Source organism: Patella vulgata, chromosome 1, assembly GCF_932274485.2.
Source record: "Patella vulgata chromosome 1, xgPatVulg1.2, whole genome shotgun sequence".
NCBI lineage: Eukaryota > Metazoa > Mollusca > Gastropoda > Patellidae > Patella > Patella vulgata.
In genome coordinates, this window is record NC_065879.2 from 75,826,665 (window position 1) to 75,853,412 (window position 26,748).

The window sequence follows — 26,748 nt, forward strand, 5'->3', positions numbered from 1 at the left end:
TTTATGAGATTAAAATATTATATTTCTGTATAAGAATACATTGGGGAGATGATATACATATACATAAAGTTGCTGTTCAGGTTTCTTTTGAATACACAATATAACTCCATTAGTTCTTAATGGATAATATTCCCCATTTAAAAATGTAGTGAAAAATACTTGCCTATATTTTACTTCCCTGTTCATAAGGGCTGTGCATTCCAAAATCATATGGTAATAATCCATTGTCAGACATCAGTGAGCACAATTTTAAATATGAATTTTAATGCATTAAATAAAGGAAAGCAGATTTTTTAAAAAGGAATCAGGTTTATGATACAATTTTAATGTTTAAAACCAATCCAAACATTCTATCTGAAAACGATGTGAATTTGAGTTAATATATCCATACACCAAATTATGTATTATACCTATTGCAGAAGACCCATTTTGCAATGTATCAATTTTTTTGACAGCCCCACTACCAATACACATGCAAGATCATAGTGTTTTGAAAGTGCTATAATACTTGGTTTTTGATTATCTTTTGTTACAGTTTATCAAGAACAGGTAGTAAAATGGCTAAGGAACCCCAGTAAAACTTATGGCATGGTTCAGGAAAAAGTTTTAGGCTTTCAGCTGTAACATTAATATTTAAAATGTTGGATTTATATATAACTATAATAAAATGAATAAAATAATTGAATATAAATATAAAATAATATTTTAAACAATATGAAAAACATAAATTATAGAATAAAACATGGAATATATAATAATGAATGTAAGCATTTGGTATACAAATATAATGGATTACAATTTCATTCACAACCAAATTTAATCTAAATAGGCCTTCTTACATTACCAAATCTTGTACCTACAAAAATTATAAAAATAAGAAGAGAAATGGGAGTTTGATATCTATTCAGTACAAACTACATTTATGTAATTTTAAAAAAAATAACCAGGAATATTTTTATTTTAACAATTTGCTTGTGCTCAAGAGTCTTTGGCAGTGAGAGTAGTCTTTAGAATCCAGATAAAAAAATACAAGGTAAGGTATGTGTTGGTAACTTTGTCCAGAGTAAACCTGGGATCAAACTCATGACTTGCATAGATGACATTTTAAAAAATAAATGCCATTAATTGTGTAAGTGATATCAAAGTACACAACTCCAATATTTAGGAGGGTTGAAAATATTCAAATATATAAGTTTGTTTTTCAATGAATAATTTGACTACTAATGGCTCCAAAAAGTTTCAAATTAGTAGTTACTGTGAAGCTCAAATGAATTATCGGTCATCAATGGCATCCAAACCAGAATTTAACTCCCCTTAACACCCTGATATTCTAATGTGAGGTAACATTTGTTACTATAGGAAGGTCTATATAGTATAGTATGAGAGGTACAAGTATATATAGATATATTTCTACTATATAATATGTTAATGGAACACTATATATTGATAAAAGAACATTTAATAAAATAATAAACAAAATGACTTTAAAATAGTAACAGGTCATCGGGAAATAAAGATTCACAATCAAAATGTTCATCTCTGAAAGATAAAATGTAGTTTAGTGCATAATACGTTTTTGTGGCCTTGCCATGAACTTTGACTTATATCTGTGTTCTGTTTTGTGGTTTTATTAGGCAGTTAATAATGATGCACTGTCTGTTAACCCATAAACCATTTTTGATAATTTTATACTTTAATAATTTCAAATTCAAACCCACAATAAAAAGTTTCTCTTATTTAGTTGGTTCGTCAGACTTAACATACACTTTCACCTAGGGTTCTCACAGGGCAAACCTTGAATCTTGTAGATGCAGTCAATGTGGAAGGAACACAATGGAGCTTCTCTATAAGGACAGGTGGCAACAGTGTTATAGTGAAGGCCTGGTTTTAAACTAGGGTCACATTATAACACTGGTGTACTGGTTAACAACCCGCTATTTATGTATATGTTATTTAAGTACTAAATATTTTAAAGCTAAATTGGTTATCAATTAATACATGCACATATAACATTTAAATTTAACAAATGAGATTACTTTTAAGTACAATAATAACCAGAGTTATTTGAGCATTGTGTAGAGAAATTTGGAGTATTTAGAATCATCAGACCCATATACACAAATTAAATAAAATATATTATAATGGGCTGATATATATGCCAATAACATAAATACAAAATACTTATATGGTCAATCTCAAAAGCCAGAGAGAATCAAATATTTGGATGAAAGGCTGACATTTTATATTCAAAATCAAATATTCTAGAATATGATGTTTTTGTTGCACAAACATTTAATTACACTCATTTTATTTAGACTTTATTTATGATTCTCTGGAAGACTTGTTGGTGCCAGTGGACTGCACAACAGATCTGCATGTATACAGTATATATTATATATATCATAGACATTTGCTAGCTTGGGTAGGATTAAAAGCTCATTTAACAAGATATACAAACTGAAAGACAAAAGAAATACCAATCAAGTGATTTTTTTTTTAATATACGTCCAACTGAAAATCATTTCTGCCCTGTGTGTTGTAACAACAAACTTATACCTGATTATTTCCCTTTTGAGAATGTAGCAATATTGGTCTAACTTACTGAAAGGCTTTTCTTTTGTCATTCAGTTTATATAAGTAAAACATGCAAAAATAAAATAACAGACAAACACTAATGATGCTATTTCAAAGAAACAAGATCCTCATTATTGATCATCCAGACACAAATTTACCCTATAAGCTAGAGAAAATGGGAAATAGATGATCGCAGGAGGACAAGTTCACAAGAAATGAACATAGGAATAATAGTAATAATAATAATAGACAAAATGGGACTATAATTAACAAGGTTTACAAGATTGAATAACTAAGTTCTCATATAAACAACAGTAAGGTTAAGAGACTTACGATATAAAGAATATAAAAAGTAGTCTTACCAATTTGTTGGTCCACAAATTATTAAAATTTGATCAACACTAATGTAAGTTATGGATATATGGACATTTAATTAAAGTTCACACTACTCTAGTTATTTCATTGCACCATCTTTAAATTCTCTTGTAATCATCAGTTGACATTTGAACGATAATTCATTTCTATCCACAAACATCAAAGCCAAGATTAATTCTAATTTTCAATAGACTAAAGTACTATCTAGACTACTACACATTGCAGCTCGATTTTAATTTATAAACAGATCTAAAAGAATATGAAATAGACAAAATTTGCAATGAAGACATCAATGATATGTAAAGTATTGAATGATTTTGATTAATAAACAACATTTTAATAGTACATGATGAAAACTAAAGCATGTCTTTGGTAATAAATTAAATAAAGACCTTTAATGGCAGTGTTAGTCAAAGTTATATACATATAAATATTTACACATTGGTTGCGTATAAGTTGTTAGGAAACAATTATAAGTAACAAAATAAAGCAGTTAACTTAATGTTTAAATTTGGGCATGGCAAGATAATTGTTTTTGTTATGGAGAAAATGCATAATTTTGGTAGTAAGAAAATTTAGAAATGGCTATATTCACATATACATACCCGTAACCAAACCAAATAAGTGACTCACGCAAGAGGGAAGATTTTTCAAATTCAAAAAAAACCTTTTGTTTCTGTAAATAAAACTTATTTGTATAAAAAATAAAATTCTATTATTCAGTTTTCTAGACTTATACACCAATTAATTTATCAGCAAAATTCTAATTTTTAAATTTTGTAAGCTAGTGTTTCCAATATAAATTGTTAAATTAACATAGTTTAAAGGGAAAAAATTTGTACACAACTCAGACAAGACTTCCCAAATAAATAATGTTGACAGGAATAACTGTCTTGACCTTTCATACTTCTACGATGATGGTTCAATCTTGTTTAATAATATCTTCCATCCAGGATCTGTAATATTCAATCCTCATAAATCTATTGGCTCGAAAATGACGTGCTATCTGTCCACAGTGATGGCTTCCACTACTCATGATGCCTAATAGACTCCAACGCCCTCTAGAGTTCATACACATTAAAGGTCCACCACTATCACCCTGAAATTCAAAACAATAAATTGATGGCATATATATCTACCATTGATTCTACTATTGGTGAACACTGTCTTCTGACTAGATGATCAAGTCTAGGGAAATAACTATTTAGAATGTGCAAAAGTTAAAAGATATGCTTTTACAAGCATAATTATAGTCTCGGTCACAAAGAACCTTCTAGTCTTCAGCGAACAGAGGGTCTGGGACTGTTTATAATATTTGACGAAAAGTTCCATTGCCCATGTGTAACCAGGAGTTATACAGTATTTTTCACCAAGTCAAGTAAGAGTTGCGCCCTTCTCACAATAAATCCCACAATTCTTGCATTGTTATAAACAAACATGAATCGTGATGACGAATTAGGATTAATTTAAAAAAAAAAAAATAGATGGTCCATGAAGAGAGAAATTTTAGAATAAAAAAATTAAGAGTGTTAGATATTGAACTGGCAATGCAATCAAATGGATATTCTGGAATGGCATTCTTAAATTAATTTTTTGCACGTCAACATCTTGTTTTAGGACCAGTTACCTCCCTTAGACTTCGATTATGATAATGTGAAAGACCAGATAATCTTGTCAATGACCTATTATTCTCAAATGAGGACAAGGCATCCAGACTAATATTCAGAGAATATTTTTCTGAATGATAAAGACTAGCATAATTAGGTCATCTGTTTGAACCTCTAAACTTTTTTTATCTGAAAGTGAACCTATAATAATTATAATCAGTAAAAATATTCAAAATTATGAAATATTTGTAGAAATGAAAAAAAAATTATTATACATTAAATACGTCGCAATTTATAACCTAGTAGAAATTGTATCACTACATACTGGAACAGTGAATCAAATCACAGTACATGTATATTAGGGTGTTTCATATTTGAATTTTTTTTCGTGATTGAACTCTACCATGTGCCATGCGTTTCCAATTGGGTCCAAACTCATCACCAGCGAATATTATAATTTTCCTACCAAAAATGTCGGGCCGCTGCCATTTTGAATTTTTCACCAAAAATGACTCAATGTGAAATTTTTGAAATAGTCGGAAAAAATACTTCCCATTACAGTAGAAAGATAAAACGTGGCACAATGCATCGAAAAGGCACAGAGATGTTCTGCGATTTATTTCAGAATTTTAGCATCAAAATTCAGGAGGTTTGCAATTTGGCATTTTTTTTTAGAAAAAAGTCTTTTTCTGTAGAATTTGTTAAGACCACTATGATTAAAGATGGGTTCCCGCGTACAAACTGGGTGATTTAATGGTATATATGGGCCAAAAACATATTCAAACTAATTAATTTGTCATAATTATGCTTCAAATCCTTCTCAAACATTGTAATTGCGAAGGAATGCCCTACTATTAAAATTCGATCAAACCAGGTCATGTTTACGTCTCGTCTTGGGAGTCAGAGGAGAATTCATTGCATACATAAGACGAATCGTTGTCTTTAATCGCTTACTATTTATTACAAATGTCGAATCCTAATTAAATTCTCGGATTATCCACTACCCGCGTCTTTTTCCGTCATTTTTATCTCAGAAAGTATTGTACGTCTAACTCTTCATAAAGTTGATCAACTTGTACATCAAGCGCTCAATGTTCGCTCGTGACCTTTGACATCACGTGTGCAGAAGTTCCTAATCGTCGGGCTGTTGATTAGGGGAACCCTTACATTTTTGTCCTGTATACGCTCCATGAGTGTTTTTCGGGGAATCCAGTATTTTTCTAGTAAGATTGGATATCTCTACTATCCATATATACCAAAATTGCCATACTTTTATTGGAAATAACCACCCGATAAATACGTTTCTGGGAACCCATCTTTAAACTCCACCAAAATGTCATAAACAAACCTATCTACACATATGGAGATTAATAAAGAACTAAATTAGTTATGCGGGTTGTCCTCGATGAATATTTGATCATACAAGAGAGACAGAAACCATTCAAATAATCACATAAGTCATTTAATAATCCAGACGAGCCAAAGTGTGTTTCATATAGTCAGGAAATTTGGTGTGATGCATTTCGACTGACTGTAGCAAGGCCTGTAACTGTTCTTCATCGCCAGTATTGTCAATGAAGTCTTGAATTGTCACCCTAATGTATATTGTCACAGTCCGTATAAGAACAGTCCACATACTCAAATGAGAGCCACGGTGGGTCAGTGGGTAGGATGTTGGTTTGCTAACCTGAAGGTCCAGTGTTCGATCCCTGCTTGAAAACGATAAGAGAATATTTGTTGAAACGTCGTGATATGTCTATAAACCAGGGATTGTTTTATCTATAAACCAGAAATTTTTAGCTATGTTTGTGCATTGAAGCAGATTTTAAATTTCTAGCATATATACCTGACAACCAGTTGGTAATCCAGGCCGCATATAACCAGTACAGATTGTTGCATTTGTATTAACCAATGTTTCACCACTGACTGTATTTCTTGAACATCTAGCATCATCCCATATCAACATCTTAGTGTCACGTAAATCTTCTATGGTCATATCTACATTATAAAAGTACATTGTTAATGATACTCCACATATAATAAACACATCAGATTCCTCTTAAAATATTTGTTTTAAATATAAGTTGATATTGAAATCATATTTGTAAAGAAACGCAACTCATCAAATTACATTAGTTTCAATTGCTATCGAATAACGAATAGTAAAATAGTCTTGAATAATTAATCAATTTTGAATATTTGTTTGAGCTGTAAAAGTAACGAATAGTAAAATGGCGTTTCGAATAGTCCTGAATAATTATTCAATTTTGAATATTTGTTTGAGCTGTAAAAATGTATGCTTACATTGTCGCCATGAAATAAGACCCCAGCCAGCTAAATAACAGTTTGAATCAGACAGATTCTGTTCTCCAGTTAAACATATAGGCTGTATAGTTTCTGTATAGGAGACTGGATGTGCTAGTTTGATCAAGGCTATATCATTCAACACATTGCCACCTGAAGTAACTTCTATGCCTGGATGTCTGTGTATTTTGCTAGCACGTATTTTAGTTCCTGTCTTCCTGTTTGGTGAACCTAGTAATATTGTTGAGTCAGATGGAGTCTCTGTGTAGTCAAAATTATCAGGACTGAAAGGTACAGAAAAATAGGGTTTCTGAGTGTTATGAAAGTATAATATTAATTTTTGTTATTTCCAAGCATGATCTATAGAAATGGGGTTTAATATCCACTTGACACAAACTAGCTCATTTGATGTAAATTTATTTCAATAATTCGCTTGCATAGGAGTGTTAGGAAACCAGATGACCCGCAGAGAATCAACAAAGTCGGGCAGGTTTCAAATACAGGCTTGGCATCAAATCCATGCCACTGGACTCAATGACAGACCTTATGATCTAAAGTGCGTGTGTAAGACTACATAACATCTCTGGTGCATTCATCAGCAGTAGTTTGTGTTCATGCGATGTTCTCTCTATATATTATATATATTTATCTACCAAATCATATTGCCCTAAAAAATCTACTCTTAATGAGTCTGAATATAAGAAATATTAGGATTATTTTTTTCAATTTAATGTTTTTCAACTATACAGCTTAGAGTGGCATTGTTTTGTTTAGTAAAGACTGCATCATCTGCAAGAAATTAATATTATCAAAATATTTCACTTATTTTGATATGATCATATATTCTAGCCGTCGATAATGTTCGATATAAAATAGCCGGCTGACAGTTAGTAGACCGGTCTAGTGTGACTAATATCAAACCAAGAGCAATTAAACTGTACCTGTATACACAATGTGCAGCTGTTATGATCCATTCTGGTGATATCAATGCTCCAGCACATGATGCCCCACCTTTGTAAGAAAGGGAGACAACCCACGGCCATTTACCAACAGGTACCAGTTCACCACCAGCTATAAATGGCTGTAAAAAACTCACTTTTCTTTCTCCGCACTCTACAAAATAAATCCAAAACAAACTGTACATGTTCTGTAAAACAAAAGTTTCCAAGTAACTTAGGGCATTAATTCCTAACCACCAGCCTATATTTATTCTGTTGTAGGCAATAGGATCATTTACAAGACAATTTCATACAGATCGATTGATAACTTTTGTCATTCAAAGCTTCGACAAAGCGAAACAAGGGCTAAAACTCTAGAAGTTATTAACAGAAATTGCTGATAATCAAAAGGCTTCTTCGGTTTACTAAGCAGATAACTCTTTGATGACATGTCATCCCAAAATTCTGAATTTCGATAGGGTTCTGTCTTCCTTATGACCCATTTCCCTGAATTTAAGAAATATCATTAAAAACTTTGATCTGTAGAATAGTAACAGGAAATTGTGGACGGACAACATAGTTCACAATGAATGTAGGTGGATAAAAATACCCACTAGTGGCTAAGTCATACAAACTCAGTGTGAAAAATTCTGATATGGAGTGTTTAAATGTCAAAATCAGCAACCTGAAGAACAGTTGTTACAAGTGGACTGGTGAAGTGTTAGGTAGGGGTGACAATAGAATACAACCACACCACATTAAAACAACAAACAAATATTCCATAAAATAAAAAGTTTTACTTTTAACCAATAGGGACACATCTTCAAAATATCAAGATCAATCGACCATGTCTCATACCTTGACTGCATTACCTGACTTTGTCAAAACATCTCCATCACATAAAATCAATGAATTGGGGTACTGATCTTAAACCTTTTTGAGGATTTTCTAATTCTAGTAATCTTAAATCTTTTGAAATGCCCGGTAAGTTCAATCCAATGTAAAGCAGTCTTATTTCATTTTTCATTTGTTATGTTGCAAAATTTCCGTCAAACAGATCAAGTTTAAGGACAGGACAACTATTCAATTTGCATGAAGTGGTGTGTCTCCATTAGATTTCTGATATGAGACTTTAGAGGACAGGTGACAAAGATTGACCAACTAGTTGTCTTTATCAATAATTGCAATGCCTGAGTCGTTGAAAATGGCAGTATTTTCAACAAGGTTATTTATAATTTTTTTCAGTATTCAACCCACTTGAAATCCAGATAAAATTAACAAGTGCAGTTATGCGATTTGATTCATGTCGCTACACCTTGACATTATGAAGATGATATAAACCAACCTGTCATGTGACATGCTAGACGAACGTACTTCTTTGTTGAACATGCAGCACTACATGCAAAATAAACAAATAAAGAGACGTGCAACATAGAAACATGAAATTAGAAAACAAATTAAACAAAAGATTAGAAAAAAGGAATTAAATCATACAATCAAAGTAAAACAAAATGCTACAAAATCAAATATTAACTAAAATAATGTCTAACAAACACTCTAAAACAATTAGAAAGAATTTGCATACCTTGAAACAGGTGAAATGGAGGGAAAATACAAATTTCATTAGTAAGAAGTAGGGTTTTCACATAAAAATTCTTATATTTGACATATTCTGATTAGCACTATATTTTAATATCCCAATTTTATTTATTTCAGATTAGCAAGATCTTATTTTCAAAGAATATGAAATTTTTTAACATTTATCCCAATTTTGTTTACCGGTACATCAAGACATTTTTCCGCAAAGAATATGAAAATTTTGACTATTAACCCAAATATTCTCCAGATCAACAATTTCAAAATGACTGAAATAAGAGCCATGGTAGGACGACCTTGTAGCCGTTCAGTAAATTGAAGCAAAATAAATTGGTTGAACTTCTGGCTTCTGTTGATTGGGAATGAGTTAGAGTAAAGATAAGATACCAAGGCCATTAAACAGATTTCACAGCATACTATAAATACTGTATATTAAAGTATGTAAATCTACACATTAAAAAGAGTCTTTCACCCTGAATAAAGCTGTTTTGTTTACACGAACATATCTGGGACATTAACATATCTTACCACAAATTCAACCTATTTCTAGTCTTTGGTTCATGTGATATTATTCTAGAAATTTTTCCTGTTGGCAGTAATTTAATCATTAAATTTATCCCTTTTTCCTGTTTGATCCCTTTCTAGTAAGATAGGTTGCCAGACAACAAAACATACGCCCACAGCAGCTAAATTGTCCGAGCTGTCGACAAGGGTTGTCGCATATTTATTCCTTTGTAGGTAATTGGGGGCCTTTACAAGACAGTTCTATACAGATCAGATTATAAATTTTGTCGTTTGAGGGTTTACAAGGTTCTACAAACTGAAACAAGGGTCTCAACTCTGGAAGTAATCTACAGAAATTGTTGAAATTTGACAGGCTTTTTCGTTTTACTAATTTAAATAATGCATATACATTTCACAGAGATTGGGTGATAACTTTTGGCGTTGGAGCATTCACAAGGTTCAATAAAGTGAAACAAGGGCCATAACTCTAAGCGTAATACACAGAAATTGCTGAAATTCAATAGGCTTTTTCGTCTCACTAATTTAAATCATGCATATAAATTTCTCAAAGATCGGGTGATAACTTTTGGCGTTAGAGCGTTCACAAGGATCAATAAAGTGAAACAAGGGCCATAACTCTAGACGTTTTAAACGGAAATTGCTGAAATTCAATAGGCTTCTTCGTTTCACTAATCTAAATAATGCATATACATTTCACAAAGATTGGGTGATAACTTTTGTGGTTGGAGCATTCACAAGGTTCAATAAAGTGAAACAAGGGCCATAACTCTAGACGTAAATAACGTAAATTGCTGAAATTCAATAGGCTTTTTCGTCTCACTAATTTAAATAATGCATATAATTTTCAGAAAGATCGAATGATAACTTTTGACGTTAGAGCGTTCACAAGGATCAATAAAGTGAAACAAGGGCTATAACTCTAGACGTAATTAACGGAAATTGCTGAAATTCAATAGGCTTCTTCGTTTCAGTAATCTAAATAATGCATATAAAATTCAGAAAGATCGAAAGATAACTTTTGGCATTAGAGCGTTCACAAGGTTCAATAAAGTGAAACAAGGGCCATAACTCTAGACATAATAAACAGAAATTATTGAAATTAAATAGGCTTCTTCATCTCACTAATGTGAACAACATATATCAATTTTAAAACAATTGGATGATAACTTTTGGCGTTAGAGCGTTCACAAGAAATTGTGGACGATGGACGGACGGACGGACAGACCGACAGACGGACGGGGGCGACGGCAATATACGTCCACATTTCAATGTGGGCGTATAAAAATGGTTTTGATTTTGCTATTGTCTATTGAGAGAAAGATCTAACTGCTCCTAGAAAAACAATTTTATGTCAAAGTTGCAAAGAAACTAAAACCACAGCTATTTTCTCAAATGATGCAGAAATACTCAACTACATCTAAGGAAGAAAGATTTCTGTTCTAATTAAAGCCATCTATAGTACAATACCTGACATTAAAAATATTAATGATAGGAGTTTTTTCATTGGTTGATACATTTTCTACATTAGCTATGGTCATCCATTTTACATTTTTGTCTTCAGTTGTGTTGAAATCTACCTTGGATACATTACTGTAAAAGATATTCATGTACAAATAAATTTTCTAGGCATATTATATGCATGAAGTAAGTTAGCCCCTGAGTAGCATTTTTGACTTGGCAAAAAAAAAAATAGCTTGATGATATGTTTAGTTTTTAGTTCATTATTTAGAATCCAACAGTGTGTAAGTATTTGGTGATGTAATTATTAGTATTTGATGATGTAATTATCAGTATTTGATGATGTAATGATCAGTATTTGATGATGTATAATTATCAGTATTTGATGATGTATAATTATCAGTATTTGGTGATGTAATTATCAATATTTGGTGATGTAATTATCAGTATTTGATGATGTAATTAACAGTATTTGATGATGTAACTATCAGTGTTTGATGATGTAATTATAAGTATTTGATGATGCAATTATAAACAATTGATGATGCAATTATAAACAATTGAAGATGTAATTATAAGTATTTGATGTAAAGTTTCTAAATGATGCCCTCAAAATAAAACATATCATCAAGCTAAAGCTAAAATGGCCTAAGTCATCTAGAAAATGTCCACATTGGTTGTATTTAAAGCTCCAATGACTGTCTGATGAGAAATGTTACAAGCTGACATGTTAATTTGTTCAATTTATCAAGTATAATGCAAATGAGACTTAAATTTTTTTTAAAAAAAATCTGTCCTTAAAGGTTTTGTGTCCTTTTGAACGTTCAGTCTCTAAATTAAACAGTAACCCATTGTCAGTGATGGCATAAACATATACTGAATAATGACATACCAAAATCCCTGATATTTAGAATTCTGATAATACAAATAATGTAAATCAGATATTCTGATTCAAAACTAAACAGTACCCAGACATTCTGATCCAAAACTAAACAGTAAATGATTCTCAGTGAAAGTAGACACATATACTAAATAATGATATAAACTTACTCAAATCCCTGGTATTTACAAATCTGTTGACTTAAAGATGGCTTCCAATTCTCACTGCAGACGTAGAAACTTTCATCTTGAACTTTGACCTTTAGATCTTTTAAAAGGAACCCCGACCCAACACTAACTGTCAAATAAAACAAATTGACTGTATTTTATGGATTCTCAACATCCATGCCAGTGTTCTTGATCACTTGCTGATTAACAGTTCATTACTCCAGTCTTCAGCACAAGATACAACCTGTCCACTTTACTTAATAGTTGGTGTATACTGGTCAAGCCGAATATAAAACAAATGACTTGGGTACTGCTTCAAACACAGGGTGATGAATTTATATAAGCTCCTCAGTAGGATGTTAAACCTCATTTCATTTATATAAGTTCCAGCTTGTTTCAGATCCCATAATTGTATCTTTATATTACTTAAATATTTATTGAATAAAAATAGTGTTAGAAAAAACAAAACAAACACTACTTTGCTTGCCTCAACTGTCAAGGTTGTACAGAAGTGGCAATCTGACTTTCAAGATGACTGATAATGACAAATTTTTCGCCAGCTTCGAATATGTTTTTACATTTGAAATTGGAACAAATTTGGTTATTGTGATCATCTGTTGTGGTTTCAATCCAACACTTGCAAGTGGATCACCTACCTAACATTGTGGGTTTTCTTTGGTTCCTCCATCTGTTAAAGACCCTTGTGTGCACGCCAATTAATGAAATAAAAGAAAACATATGTTTGCCCCTCCCTTGTGTATTTGGGTGGTAGTTGTACTCTGTTCTTAGTGTGTCATATCATAAAAATTAAAATTGAATAGCTTACCACAGTTCTTCTCATCTTCAGCATCTGGACAGTCTTTGACACCATTACACACTAACGACCAGTCTCTACAAGTATAGTCATTACAACTATACCATTGAGTCCCACATTTATCTGTAAGAAATAAACAAATATATATATAGACTAACAGCATGCTACATTAATAGTTTATTAAAAGCATGTGCTTGCACCCCAAGTCATTGCCCACTGTGAACAATCTGAGTTGTGACTTTAACTCTTTTAATACCAGGTTACTTTCCATGTTGAGTTAAACTTAATTGTAGACTGGTAAAAAGACAATTCTTAATATATTGCCATTTGATTTTAATACTTAATAAACCTCGGGGTTGGGGGAGGGGGGGGGGGGGACATTTGAAAACTGGGACTTCTCCTTTAAATGAGCTAAATCAGTTCAGAAGTTTTTGAGAATAAAACAGTTTTATTTAAAGCTACATTAACACATCTGAATGCATGGTTGATCAATTCAATCAACAACATTCATAGACTTTGATTGGGTTACTATGTACCAGTGATTCTATTTTGCACATATATTCCAGACATGTCCTATGCTATTTTCCAAATGTCTGACAAGGAATATGCCCAATCAGACATCAAAGTATGGTGAATGATATTCAAAATTCCAAATTTAATTGACTGTATAACTACTACTCATCCCGATTATCTTTGATAATAGGCTGGATTGATTGGGTGATTAATCAACATATCTATCGTGTTATACCATTTATAAACCTCCATTCATTAACTACCTATAATCTGTCGGACAATTCATCAATCCATTGCTTCTCCTTTGTCAGACTATTTATCCATCCAATAAGAGTGATTATAAACTTAATCTACGTGACTAACTCACGGTTCCTCCATTGTCAGACATTTTAATCTCCTTGATGTCAAGTCAGTAATAAAGTAATAAAGATTATAAATGAAATGAAATGGGGTTTAACGTCCTACTGTTTTGCTCCTAAACTGGGCTAATGAAGATGGGCATATGCCCATACAGTGTATTATGAGGGAAATTTTGCCCGGGCAGCAACGCTACGGCCTACTCTTATATAGGATTCCAACTGCCAAGGGATCTTTTACGTGCACGCCCATTTGTACACGGGACCTTGGTTTTTCATCCCATCCGAACGACTAGACAGCTGTCCTTGTCAGGCCCTCTATCCTGAATAAACATTATAAATATAACTACTATAAAAACCTACTGCAATTCTGTTCATCTGTTCCATTTACACAGTCTTGATAACCATCACACATCCATTCTCTTAATATACATTTACCGTCTGGACAGCGATATCTACCACCAAAACATTCTATGAAAAGTAAGACATATGTTAATAATCTTTTGTATATTTATGATATCAGTGCTATATACCTGGCCTTTCATTTTAAAATTTTGCCAGTCGGTCCAATTTTGACATATTATATTTATAAAATTATTTCAAATTAACTAGATATTTCTTTCAAAGAATATAGAATTTTGTTAGCATTATCCCAATTTTTAAAATATATTTCAAAGTGTTTTTAAATTCTTTGAAATATTAATCTTATAACACACCAGATCAACCCATTTTACACATAATTTTGACCTAAATCATAGCAGAGATGATGACTGTCATTTAAAATTCCATCATGGTCAACAGTTTCCTAACAACAAATCTTTATAGTATATACATGTAGGAATCTAGGATATACATGTAAATGTAAATTTACGTTGAGCTGGTCAATATCCCATATCTTAATTCAAATTAAAGTTTTTAATACTACATGTAATACTGTTTAAACTTACTGCAATTCTGTTCATCTGAGTTATCTCCACAATCATCAAAACCATTACACACAAGACTTGGTTCAACTTGAACAGTATTATTACATTGTTTATGTCCATAAATAGTAGCTATAATAATAATTATATTACATTGTTTATGTCCATAAATAATAGCTATAATAAAAATATTACATTGTTTATGTCCATAAATGGTAGCTATTAGTATAATATTAATATTACATTGTTTATATCCAAAATAATAGCGGTAACAACAAATTGACATTGTTAATGTCCAAAATAATAGCTATGTTAAAAATATTAAAAACATTGCTTATGTTCAACAACAGTAGTTATATGTACACTGTTTATATCAAACAACAGTAGCTATAATAATAATAGTACATTCTTATGTCCAACAACAGTAGCTATAATAATAATAGTACATTGTTTATGTCCAACAACAGTAGCTATATTACACTGGTTTTTTTTACTTCCAAAATAGTAGCTATGTGACAATATTACATTGTATTTATACAAAAATAATAACGATGATGAAATGGGGTTTAACACCCTACATTTCTGCACAAACTGGGCTAATGAAGACGTGGGGTGTCAACAATATTTTATCACATTTTGATGTCGACATACCAAAACAAGGTTTTGAGGTTAGAAAATTAAACAAAACTTACGACAATTCTTTTCGTCTGACAGATCTACACAATCAAATACATCATTACATCGGGAATCAGATCGTGGTAGACACAAACCATCAGCACATCTAAAACCTTTACATACTGTCAAAAATATCATAGATAATTCATAAAGAATAACACATGGCCATATAAAACATGCACTCCCTCTCTGATACCAGGAATTGTGGAGAAGTAGATATCCCTTGTATAACATACAGGTAACATTTAGAGTTGTCAATAAGTACAGCACACCAAGATGCATTTTACAGATGTATAGGAACGACAATATATCTCATGTATTTATCCCATGCAATGTTGCTTGTTTACAAAAATAATATCTTTATATGTACTGTCCATCTGTACTAGTTTTTGCATATTTGATATAAAAATAAATTTGGTAGATTTGGTAAATTAACTTCTGCTTCATATTGTATAGCGGTACATTCTGTGTGACTTTTAAAGGCCCAATGTTTTAGAACAAATGGCAATTTTGTGACAAGCTCTGGCTAAATATGACACATGGTTAAAAAAAGTAAAAAAATTATATAAGTATATATATATATATACTATTCAAAAAAAGTAGGGGATATTTGATTTTTATGTGTTATTAAAGTCACCTAATGAAACTGACGAAGAAACAAATGACAAAATGAAATGAAGTTCACATTCATCGATTTATTCCAAATGATCGTTAGACTAAGTAAGGCACAGACTGACCATTATAAGGGTAAAATGATACCCGGGGTCAAACAGCAAAGTTACCACAGCATCACAACCAAGTCAGTAACAGGTAAATCCTCCTCTGTTTGCCAAACAAGCATTGATCCGACGTGGCATACTCCTAATGAGACGTCTAAGGTCATTTTGGTCCAGATTGTCCCATTCCTGTTGCAACGCAGCAGCAAGTTCTTGGACATTGGCAGGACGTTGTTGACGTTGACGTAACCTCTGTCCAAGCATGTCCCAGACATGCTCGATGGGGGAGAGGTCGGGACTCAGTGCTGGCCAAGGTAATGTGGTGGTGTTCTGTTGTTGGAGGTAACCTGTAACGATCCTGGCCCTGTGACATCTTGCGTTGTCATCCTGGAAGATGAAACGGCGGCCATGACGTCGTGCGAACGGCACAACATGGACTGCCAAGATGTTGTCCCGTTAGTACTGGCCTGTAACACGCCCTGCAACAACATGTAAAGCCGTTCTTCCAGCAACAGTGATGCCTCCCCACACCATAACAGAACCACCCCCAAATCGATCATGTCTGATGACGTTAAAGTCTTGGAAGCGCTCGTTTCGACGATGCCACACCCTCCTACGTCTGTCCAAAAAATCAACAGTGAACCTTGACTCATCTGAAAACATCACATTGCTCCAGCGTCGATTATCCCAGTGTTGACGATCCCTACACCAACGACGTCTTGCCTGAATGTGATGATCTCTCAAACAAGGGATCACGCGAGGACGTCGGGCGCGAAGGTGACCCCTATGCAGTCGATTCCGAATCGTCTGGCCACTCACTCTCACACCAGTGTCTGTTTGAAGACGAGCGCTGATCTGATTTGCTGTGATGACACGATTTCTCAAGGCCAAGGTACGGATAAATCGATCCTGGGCTTGAGTTGTCGCCCTTGGTCGACCTGAGGCGGTCTGTCCTGTACAGATTGTTAATCACGGTATCTGGACCATAGCCTGCTTATGACAGACTGAGAAACATTCATCGTCCGCGCCACAACCGCCTGTGTTGTGCCGATCTGTAGCATGCCAAGGGCACGTAACCTTTCATTTTGGGTAAGCCGACGCATATCAAAATTTGTTTTCTGGTCACTAAAACAATTAAACTGATGTTTGCACCCTGGAATTCAATGCCACAATGACTGTAACATTCAAAGTCAGAGTCGTGCAAATCTTGGGTTGGACCCCCATGATGATCCCAAGCATCACCTGCATTCCATGCGGTAGCTATTGGTGCGTTTGGGCGTCACATGTAACTGGAAATGTTTCTTCTGTTAGGTTCTATAGTGACTTTTTTCGTAGTCATTTGCATATTTTAGTATTATGCCCCCAAAATCAAATATCCCCTACTTTTTTTGAATAGTATATATATATATATATATACACACAAGTTCTTTAAATTGCTGTGCGAGAGTCACACAGTGTGACAAACATACACATTCGTCTCAAAAAGCGGTTGCGATGTTTACATTAGTATACACCATAAGATTAATTTTTAGAAAAAAAGAGATTGAAAACTAATGAAGCAAACAAAGCTAAACCCTGTAAGAACAAAAACCAGTAACTTTCCAGCATTTTGATATAGAGCATAAGTGCAAAGAACATCTGACAATGTTTGTCATCTTAATGCTAGATTCTCACTATCACGATTCGCGCCATGTTTGAAATCATGGTTTTAATCGTGCAGTAACAGTGGTGATCCTATCAGGTCTTGTCATATATTTTGGTCAGTTGTAGCAATCAGAACGTATCTTCACATACCAGATTGTGGACTCAATAGGAACAATCATATCTTAACACATCACACGACAGTGGGAATATAGCATAAGCTAAGATCACTGCAAAAAAATCCATTTTTGATGCTAGGGTATCTAATGCAAGTAAGAACTTTGCTGGCAATGCTTTATACACACATAGCCATTTGAATTGTATATAAGAAAGACTCACCAGTACAGTAATATTCATCAGTATGATCATGACAATTCAATTTACCATCACAAACTTGACTGCTCTTTACACATTCACCACTACCACATGTAAACTCTATAGATTTACATGCTGTAATAATTCATGAAATACAAAGTTTACTGTCAAAATACAAATTGTAATGTAATTCCAATATATACACGCGACCTCGGTTTTTTGTATCATCCAAAGGACTAGACAGCTGTCCTTGTCAGGCCCTCCATCCTGCATCACTGTACATATGCACATAGAGGTTAAGAAGATAATGCTCATCCAAATATTGAGAAAGGCAAGTTGTCTAAAACAAAACAATATTAATTTAAGAATGTATTCTTTAATTTACATCTCTGGCACTACTAAATATTTGAGGCCACACAAAAATATTCTTGTTCTCAGACAATTAGATCAATATAAAAGCACTGATGCAAGAAGAATGTTTTATTTATTAGCTAGTTTGTCAAAGGTCGCTAAATTACTTTATAACAAACATTTTCTTTTATTGATACTATGTACAGAAAATTGATTTACATAATTAAATTAATAATAATGGGTTTAAATTTATTCCTGATTAGTAAGCAGAATACAAGTTCATTGACAAAAGGAAATCAGGAAAGAAAATCACAAAGAACTGTCTCAACCTACACCGTGATAGAACCTTGTACCAAGTCTCTCTCCATCTTCATGGACCATAATTTGTCATTTCTTCCCATTACTAAATGTAATAGACTGGCTTACCCACCTTAACCACAGAATATATGAAAGTGTGGTACTAAACAGGATGTTTTTATTTTTTTTAGATAACAATGGGTCTTGCAGGCTCCCTTTTAAGTGACGCAACAAGAGTCTTGAGAACCAGAACACATCTTTTTATCTGTCTTAATACATAAATAATGCAAATATACCTGGTTTTTGAGTACTGGTTGTTGATTCAGATGCTGTTATTTTTGGTGTTGTGGGCGTAGATGTTGTGGCCGTAGAGGATGGAACAGTTGTCACCATTTCTGTTGTGGAGCTTGGAGTGTTCTCCCCTTCTATAGTAAAGATACTGGGAGTTGTTTCACTTGTAGTAGTTTCTGGGCTTGCTGTTGATGTAGGGGATATCATAATGGTGGGAGTAGATGTAAAGGGAGGTAAGTGTGTGGTGGAAGTTTTATCAGGTTTGTTTGTGACATTAGTTACTGGTGGTGCTTCCTGACTATTCTGCTGTCCTTTAAGAAAACATATCACTGATATTTTACTTTCCTTATTCTTAAAGATCCATTATCTAAGATTAAGATAAAGAGCTAATCGTTCTTGTCATAATACATGTACTGGTAGTTTAAAAATAGATAATGAAAAATTAATTTACTGAAAATTTCATTCAAATTACTTTATTCTGAGTGAAGTTATGGGTGTTGGAAGATCTAGTGTACATGTAGATTGTTTCTTATCATAGTAACAGTACAGGACAAATGACACAAGGTCTCCATTATCCATTTTATTGTTAAATTTTAAATCCATTAGAATCTTCTAGAGAGTTGATCATAGGCTTGTCATGTTAATGCATGTCTAAATAATAGTTTAATGGTATATAACATTTGAAGTCAAAATAAAGACCTGCAATAGGAAGATTTAGCTCTTACATAAATGCATCAATTACAAATAAAAATAATTCAAAATCCAATCCAGACAACTTTTGGGTCTTATCTGAAGAACAGATTATCCAGTCTATTCTACCTAACAAAAATGATTGAAGTAATTTAAAAATCTGCCCACTAACTTTTTCTGCTTTCAAATAACTCTAACCCTTCTTGACTGAAATTTTAGTGGTGGTCACTGAAGATGTTTCATGTCTGAGTCTTGGTATTTGCCATCTTGGCATGTAAACTTATACATTATATTCTATTCATGTGGTGCAGCATCGGGGGGGGGGGGGGATTTCAAATAAGACTACAATTATAATAAGCGTAAGGCTCCAACCACGATATTTGATTCAAGAATAGACGCTCGTTTAGTAGGGAATAACACTGATTGGATGTTATCATTATAATATATTTTCTATCACAGATAAACAAAGCAATGATAAGATATATTAAAGATAAGATAAGATTTTTATTGTATCTAAACACCCCATTAGAGGCAGCATACAAATATGAACAAAACATTAAATACATAATGAATATAATGACAATGGCTAATACAAGAAACACTAGAAAAAAAACAGTGACAATACTAATAACTTGGCTCAGAATAAAGTAATAAAGCATATTCATTTTGCACTATCTATTTCCGAACTATCAAAGCTCTTTATCTAAATCTTACATAGTGTGTCTTTAAAATGGAGTAAACATACATATGGTTATAGATATTGGATTATCCGATTCTTTCCTTAAAGGCGAGATAAACAGCTTTTGCATCTGATAGTGGAGGGTGAAATATCGTTGAAAAGGTCAGTGGAATTGCTGGGGTATTCTTGAAGGCTGGGTATAGGTGGGAGATACATAGATTGTCATATTTACCACATTTCATTAGAAATTTGCTTCTACTAGTATGCTAATCTCACTTTAAACATGTTCTTCTTTCTTTCACCTTCCCCCCAATTCACTCCTTAATATTTGATCCCTAACTAATAGATATAAAATATAAGGAAATCACTCACCTAATAAATATAAACCCACCCCAAGAGAAACTCCACCCAATACAAGACCAGATAGTATGAGTATTAAACAGCAGGTAAGTACTCTCTGACGGGAGAAAATACTAGTCTGTGATTTCCCCAAATCTTCATCAATTTGTAGCGCACTAAACTTAACCTTCATACGAGGCACATCCTTTATATTGTTATTATTGTTAATACTGGATGAAGACATGGTGTTACTTGGATTTTCACTCCATTTGTTCAAATTGAATTTCTGTTATCTGAAAATAATAAATCAAAACTTTATTATATAATTAGTCTATTTAACTTTTCTCAAAAGCTGTACTAAAAACTGTTTGTCCTGAAAAATATGATAAAGCACAAAGTAAGACAACAGGGCCCTGTTTCTCAAAATCTTAACTAAAGATAAAATTCAATTTTAGTAGATACTTCAATATTGATTGGCTAAGCACTATAATCAATCTAATATTATCCAATTAAATTACTAAATTTAGGATTTTATTTTAGTTAAAATTTCGTGAAACAGGCCCCTGATGATCTATGGAAATACACAATATAATGATTACAAAACAGTGCTTGAAAAAATACAAAAAATGTTGGAATTAATGTAATCTAATGCATTTACAATGGTTCAGGCATAAGCCCTTCTTCCAGGAAAACATTTAATGCTACAAAAGTTGCCACCAGATCGAATGTATTTATATTCATTATTGAACTGTTACGTATGATACAGTGGCTATCATCTGATGTTTTAGCCCAGTTATTAATACTTTTCAACTTTATTTATTACAAAAATTTCACTGATTAGGCCTATAAGACAATCTTTGTAAACAGCATGGAAATGAGTGTTTGTCAAATTATACATGTAGGATCTATCTACCACTAACATCTGACCTAAATCTCATTGTCTTAGAAAATTGTGGCAATATTCTGAAATTGCATCCATAACTTTTAGTAGCCCTTTTTTTTAAGGATATTTCATGGGTAGTGAACTCTTATTGTGTATAGTGGTCTCATTCCACACAATTTGTATTTACTACTTACCTCCCTTCAAAAAAAACAACAAAAAACTTTCTGACATTATTATCTTGTCATATTAAACAAAGTTATAACAATTTTATGTTGCAAATTGAACGATACATTAAAATATTACCTTATTAACATTGTAAAATGCATAAAATAGTCGATATTTAAAATAAAACAAACAGAAAAACAACTTTTTGTAAAGCGTCTAAAAAGCTACATGGGCGCCGCCATATTTGTAAACTAGCCTTGATTAACCTGGTATCAAATTTGCAATGACGAGATTATCCAGATCATTAAATCCGCGAAAAAAATCTTTTTGATGGTTGTTACACAGTACGTACTACCCTTCTAGGTAGATCAACAAAAAAATAGAAATAAACTTTCGAAAACTGTTGAAAAATTTACAAAGTCTATATATAGCGTCATTTTGGAGTATATCTGGGGTCACTGGAGGCCAATTTCGCTAAAACACAGAAACTGTGATTTAATACATGACAGACCAGGCTACTCAGTTTTAGTTTTACTGATACAATAATCAGAAGTACACGATTTTGACTGGAAATTTTAAGCTAGCAAACCAAACGAATAACAAAATCAGCACCAATACACATTATTGGAAGGTCCTTGTTTTATATTACTCTGTTCATCACGTAAAACACAGAAGTGTTTTTCAAGTCTGTGTTAAAAACTAATTTTTAATTTATTTATATTCTCGGGCGTTTCGACAAAAATCAGTAGGCCTAATAGTGAAATATACAATTAGTTGTATAATGACAAAACAGAAATCCCAAGTTATATTTTTACAAAGAAGTTTATCATGAAACTTCAAAGTGAGAGAGAGAGAGAGAGAGAGAGAGAGAGAGAGAGAGAGAGAGAGATGGGGTTTAACGTCCACTCGACACAAACTAGGTCATTTCGGGACTAACATATGGTTTAGTTTTATTTCAATAATTCGCTTGGGCGTAGGGTCTTTAGCAGTGGGAGGAAACCGGAGGACCCGGAGAAAACCCACGAGGGTGGACAGGCAACCCTACTCCTTGTCACGTACAACCAGGGATTCGAAACCCCGCATGTTGACTCAATGACAGGCCTTATGATACAGCACGCCCGTGCTAACCATTCGGCCATCCAACCCCCCTATGAAACTTCAAATAAAATATGTAAGTCGGTTGGCTGTTAAAGACTATATAGGTACATCCTGTCTAGTACACAACATCCGTTATTACATAGCTATAAACAGGGTGAAATTTTGCCACTTTTACTATATTCCCATTTCAAGATTGCAGTCATAAAAAATAAACCGGTAATTGAATTCCGGTCCTTTGTGCTTTTATTGTGTAATAACTGCGCCTTTAACATCTTTAAATGTGTTGTGATGGTTAACCGGCATGGTATGTATTGTAATATATTGTATATACATAACTAATTAACATAAGTTAAGGCGACACACCTCATTCAAAGGTCCCCATAAACAATAGCTAATATAATTCTTTCATGAGTGTAAATGATGACTTTAATCGGTTTATCAAAAAAAGGTTACAAGCGTGCGCTACGAAAATAGCCTGCTCTCCCGTTGGCTATCAAAACTTGCTAAATACGTTGGTCTAAAAGATGACTTAATTTTCAGCTACGATTAAAGAGAAATTCTTATTTTTCTCTTTCACCCGCTCAAAAAACTATATGTATAACACTTCAGCAGTGTGTTAGTATTATTATATCCACACGATGCATTATTCAAGGGCTAAATATGCCCTTTGCTGATCTTTTGTTTTGCCTCAAATATTATATAGATCATTAATTAGCCATTTATTCACATGCCAAGCCCAAAATCATCTCTAAAGAACTTCGGTGGTTTTGATTTGACTTAATACGATTGGCAGTTAATTATTTAATTTTAAAACGTGGATAATCGAGACTTTGTTTATTATCGTAACAATAGTATACCTGACAATCGAGACAACACTTTTCTTCCAACAGCGATACAACCGATCAGAATGAAGTAATTTGACAGAAATTTTCAAAATATTCTCTTTTCATTACCCTTTCTTTGACTGTTATAGCGGGAACTGCCAGCTACTTATCTAATTCTTACGCATCTTTAAGTATTTGGCATCATTTACATTGGTTTCAGGTCGTTTTTCATTAGAAATTATTGGAACTCAGAACATTTAACAAAATAACGAGTATCGTCGATTTACCGACGGGTATAGTATATTTCCCCAAATATATAACCATCGATTAATTGAATTCAAAAATATATTTGATGCCAAATAAATGAACGTGGTTACAATGGAACGCGCCACGGTGTTGCTCAGCAAATAGTCAAGAAATGGTTGGCAGAGTGTATATCGGAACTTTTCTGGTTATCAAATATATGATGCTTTCAGATAAAAATACGTTTTGGTTAACTTACTATGCTCGAAGGAAAATATCTTTAATATACACATTTCCATTGCTGACAATAATAGATGTGGGAATGTGGCCAATTTACTAAAAAGGTTCAAGAACCACATTAACTTTCAACGTGGCTTTAAAATATGCTGCGAGAGAAATGTCATTTTAATGATCTTTGAAACTGAAAGTTTCTTGGTCAGAAAATGTATTAATCATTTTAGGGATCTTCGCTAATTAGCTGTTGTTCGATATGGGATATAAATAAGCTTGAAAAATGGGATTTGATATACAGGTATCATGATGTCGGATAATATACATATCGACAGAATGGGATTTAAATACAAATCATAATTTTTTAAAATTACATAAACTACAGTAAATAAGTCCCTGTAATGGATTTTTATAAGTTGTCTTCCCCTATATACTGAGTCGGAGGAAAATAATCAGAGCATATCGAAGGTAAAAACTACATATGTATATAATATAAACCTTTTTTTGGAAAACCCATACTGCCAACCTACTTACGCCTTTCGACGCCACTTAAATATGTCCGCTATATGTGAAAATCAACTTGGCTTGAATGAAATAGACAACCCATACCAATTTCCTTTGGTTTTCATTAAAAACAAGGTTTGTAACTTCTTTAACAGTGCTATTCCCATTTTCATGTAAAACGAACGAAAATGTTGTTAAATTAACGAAATTAACCTTAAATGTTAATAAACGAAATTACCCCTAAATGTTAATTAAACTGTCTAATCTTTCTTTTGATTTTCATTAAAACGAACTTCATAACTTTTCTTTAACATTAAATGTTAATTAAAAAATTCTAATCTTCAGAAAATTATTCACGGACAATCAAATTCAATACAGAACGGACCTTAAGGTTTCTGTGACCCCTTTGAAATTCTATACAATAACCCGAATATTAGCCGATCAGGACTACAATTTCTGAAAAGTATTAAAGATTTTTAGATTGGTTTAAGATTATAATACAATGTATTTCAGATTCGAGATTTTGTTTATAAATAGACTCGCAAGATTAGAAATATCCACTATGGAAAGTGATATCCGATGTTCCTGCTTCTTGGCAGGAACAGCAGGTGTCAGTTAACGTTTCGTTATATTCTTGTTGTTGTACATCATTAACAGGTTAGTATAAAATTCCGAATCGAAACGAATTTGTAATTATACTACTGTGTTAAAAGAGAAATCTCGAGAGACAATACAGCTTACCTTTTATGTCTGAAGTTTTAATCCTAAGAATGAACTATCAAAAATTGAGTCACATAGTTTAGCTTATTCGGTATTCTTGCCACAACCCACACACATATCGTAATACAGGGTAAAATATGATTAAAATTGTATCAAAGGCAATTACATGTAGTGTTTTTGTTATCGCGATTCAACTGCACCTAGTACACCGTTAAAGAGACATTCTATCCGAATTTTCGGGTTTCCTCCCACGGCTGAAGAGTTCAGCGCAGTTGAGAAGCCATTGGGGACTTGCCTCACAGACTTTGTCTTTCCTTTCGCAAATGCCACAACCTTCTTTGGGGCTGAACGTGGAGTTCGCACCCCTTCCCTTTATTGCACCCACCGACCCAGCTATCCTGCGCTAAAGTGAAAAGGGTTGCTGTATCTTTAATCTCAATATGGCCCAGTTGTGTTGAGAGTGGAAATAGTTTTGTAAAAAAAAAAGGCTTTATCTTTTGAGTTATAGGGGACAATTGTTTGTCTGCGATATCGCCCAATTCTGAAAGCGGACATTAAAATTAAATATAGTATAGTTCTTTCTCATACGATACAACAGAAATGAACGACCCTTCACATTGCTTAATAATGTGAAGGGGAATTTTCAATTTCGTAGATAAATCACACCGAGGTATTGGATGATATGTAATATATATAATATGTTTCTATAGTGCATTGTAAGACAATATTTAACGTTGAAAGGATATATATTCTTTTACCTATACAGGTTATATAGATTTCAGAGGCCTAATACAAGCAATATCATTCTGTATGACAACATTCGAGATGGGTAACTCCTTTACATAGTTCACAAGTCGTATTACACGAATCTGAATTTAATGAAATATTTCTTTTTATTACAAAAGATTTATATCTATTTTCATATTGAATTCACAAGATAAATAATCTATTTGCATATTGAATTCACAAGATAAATAATCTATTTGCATATTGAATTGCTTTGGGTTATACTAAAACTCGTCATATCAAACTAGAGGTTAGATATAATGAGTTCTA

At 32.9% G+C, this 26,748-nt stretch overlaps 1 protein-coding gene across 2 annotated transcripts; it reads right to left on the bottom strand.

Annotated features, from left to right (window-relative positions):
• On the bottom strand, positions 1-26,029 carry LOC126808704 (atrial natriuretic peptide-converting enzyme). Of its 2 annotated transcripts, none has more exons than XM_050533629.2 (15): positions 25,714-26,029; positions 21,058-21,317; positions 19,322-19,627; positions 18,402-18,512; positions 15,723-15,827; positions 15,055-15,162; positions 14,471-14,578; positions 13,251-13,361; positions 12,428-12,554; positions 11,387-11,509; positions 9,144-9,193; positions 7,802-7,973; positions 6,861-7,144; positions 6,403-6,554; positions 1-4,048 (listed from the first exon to the last, which is right to left on the bottom strand). In XM_050533629.2, the coding sequence occupies exons 2-15, from the start codon at positions 21,266-21,268 to the stop codon at positions 3,872-3,874; spliced, it is 2,145 nt and encodes a 714-aa protein (XP_050389586.2). In that variant the 5' UTR covers positions 21,269-21,317; positions 25,714-26,029; the 3' UTR covers positions 1-3,871. The 2 variants fall into 2 exon arrangements, with proteins under 2 accessions (XP_050389586.2, XP_050389587.2); XM_050533630.2 differs by lacking the exon at positions 25,714-26,029 and adding an exon at positions 22,211-22,532.
• Positions 26,030-26,748: the final 719 nt, after the last annotated feature.

What these genes read in the sequence shown, in the direction of transcription:
- LOC126808704 (XM_050533629.2), bottom strand. Translation starts at nt 21,268, where the DNA reads ATGTCTTCATCCAGTATTAACAATAATAACAATATAAAGGATGTGCCT. An exon ending in GTCAGACGAAAAGAATTGTC is followed by an intron (nt 15,163 to 15,722) that starts GTAAGTTTTGTT and finishes TTATTATTATAG; the next exon opens with CTACTATTTATGGACATAAA. An exon ending in TCTTATTTCATGGCGACAAT is followed by an intron (nt 6,555 to 6,860) that starts GTAAGCATACAT and finishes TTTATAATGTAG; the next exon opens with ATATGACCATAGAAGATTTA.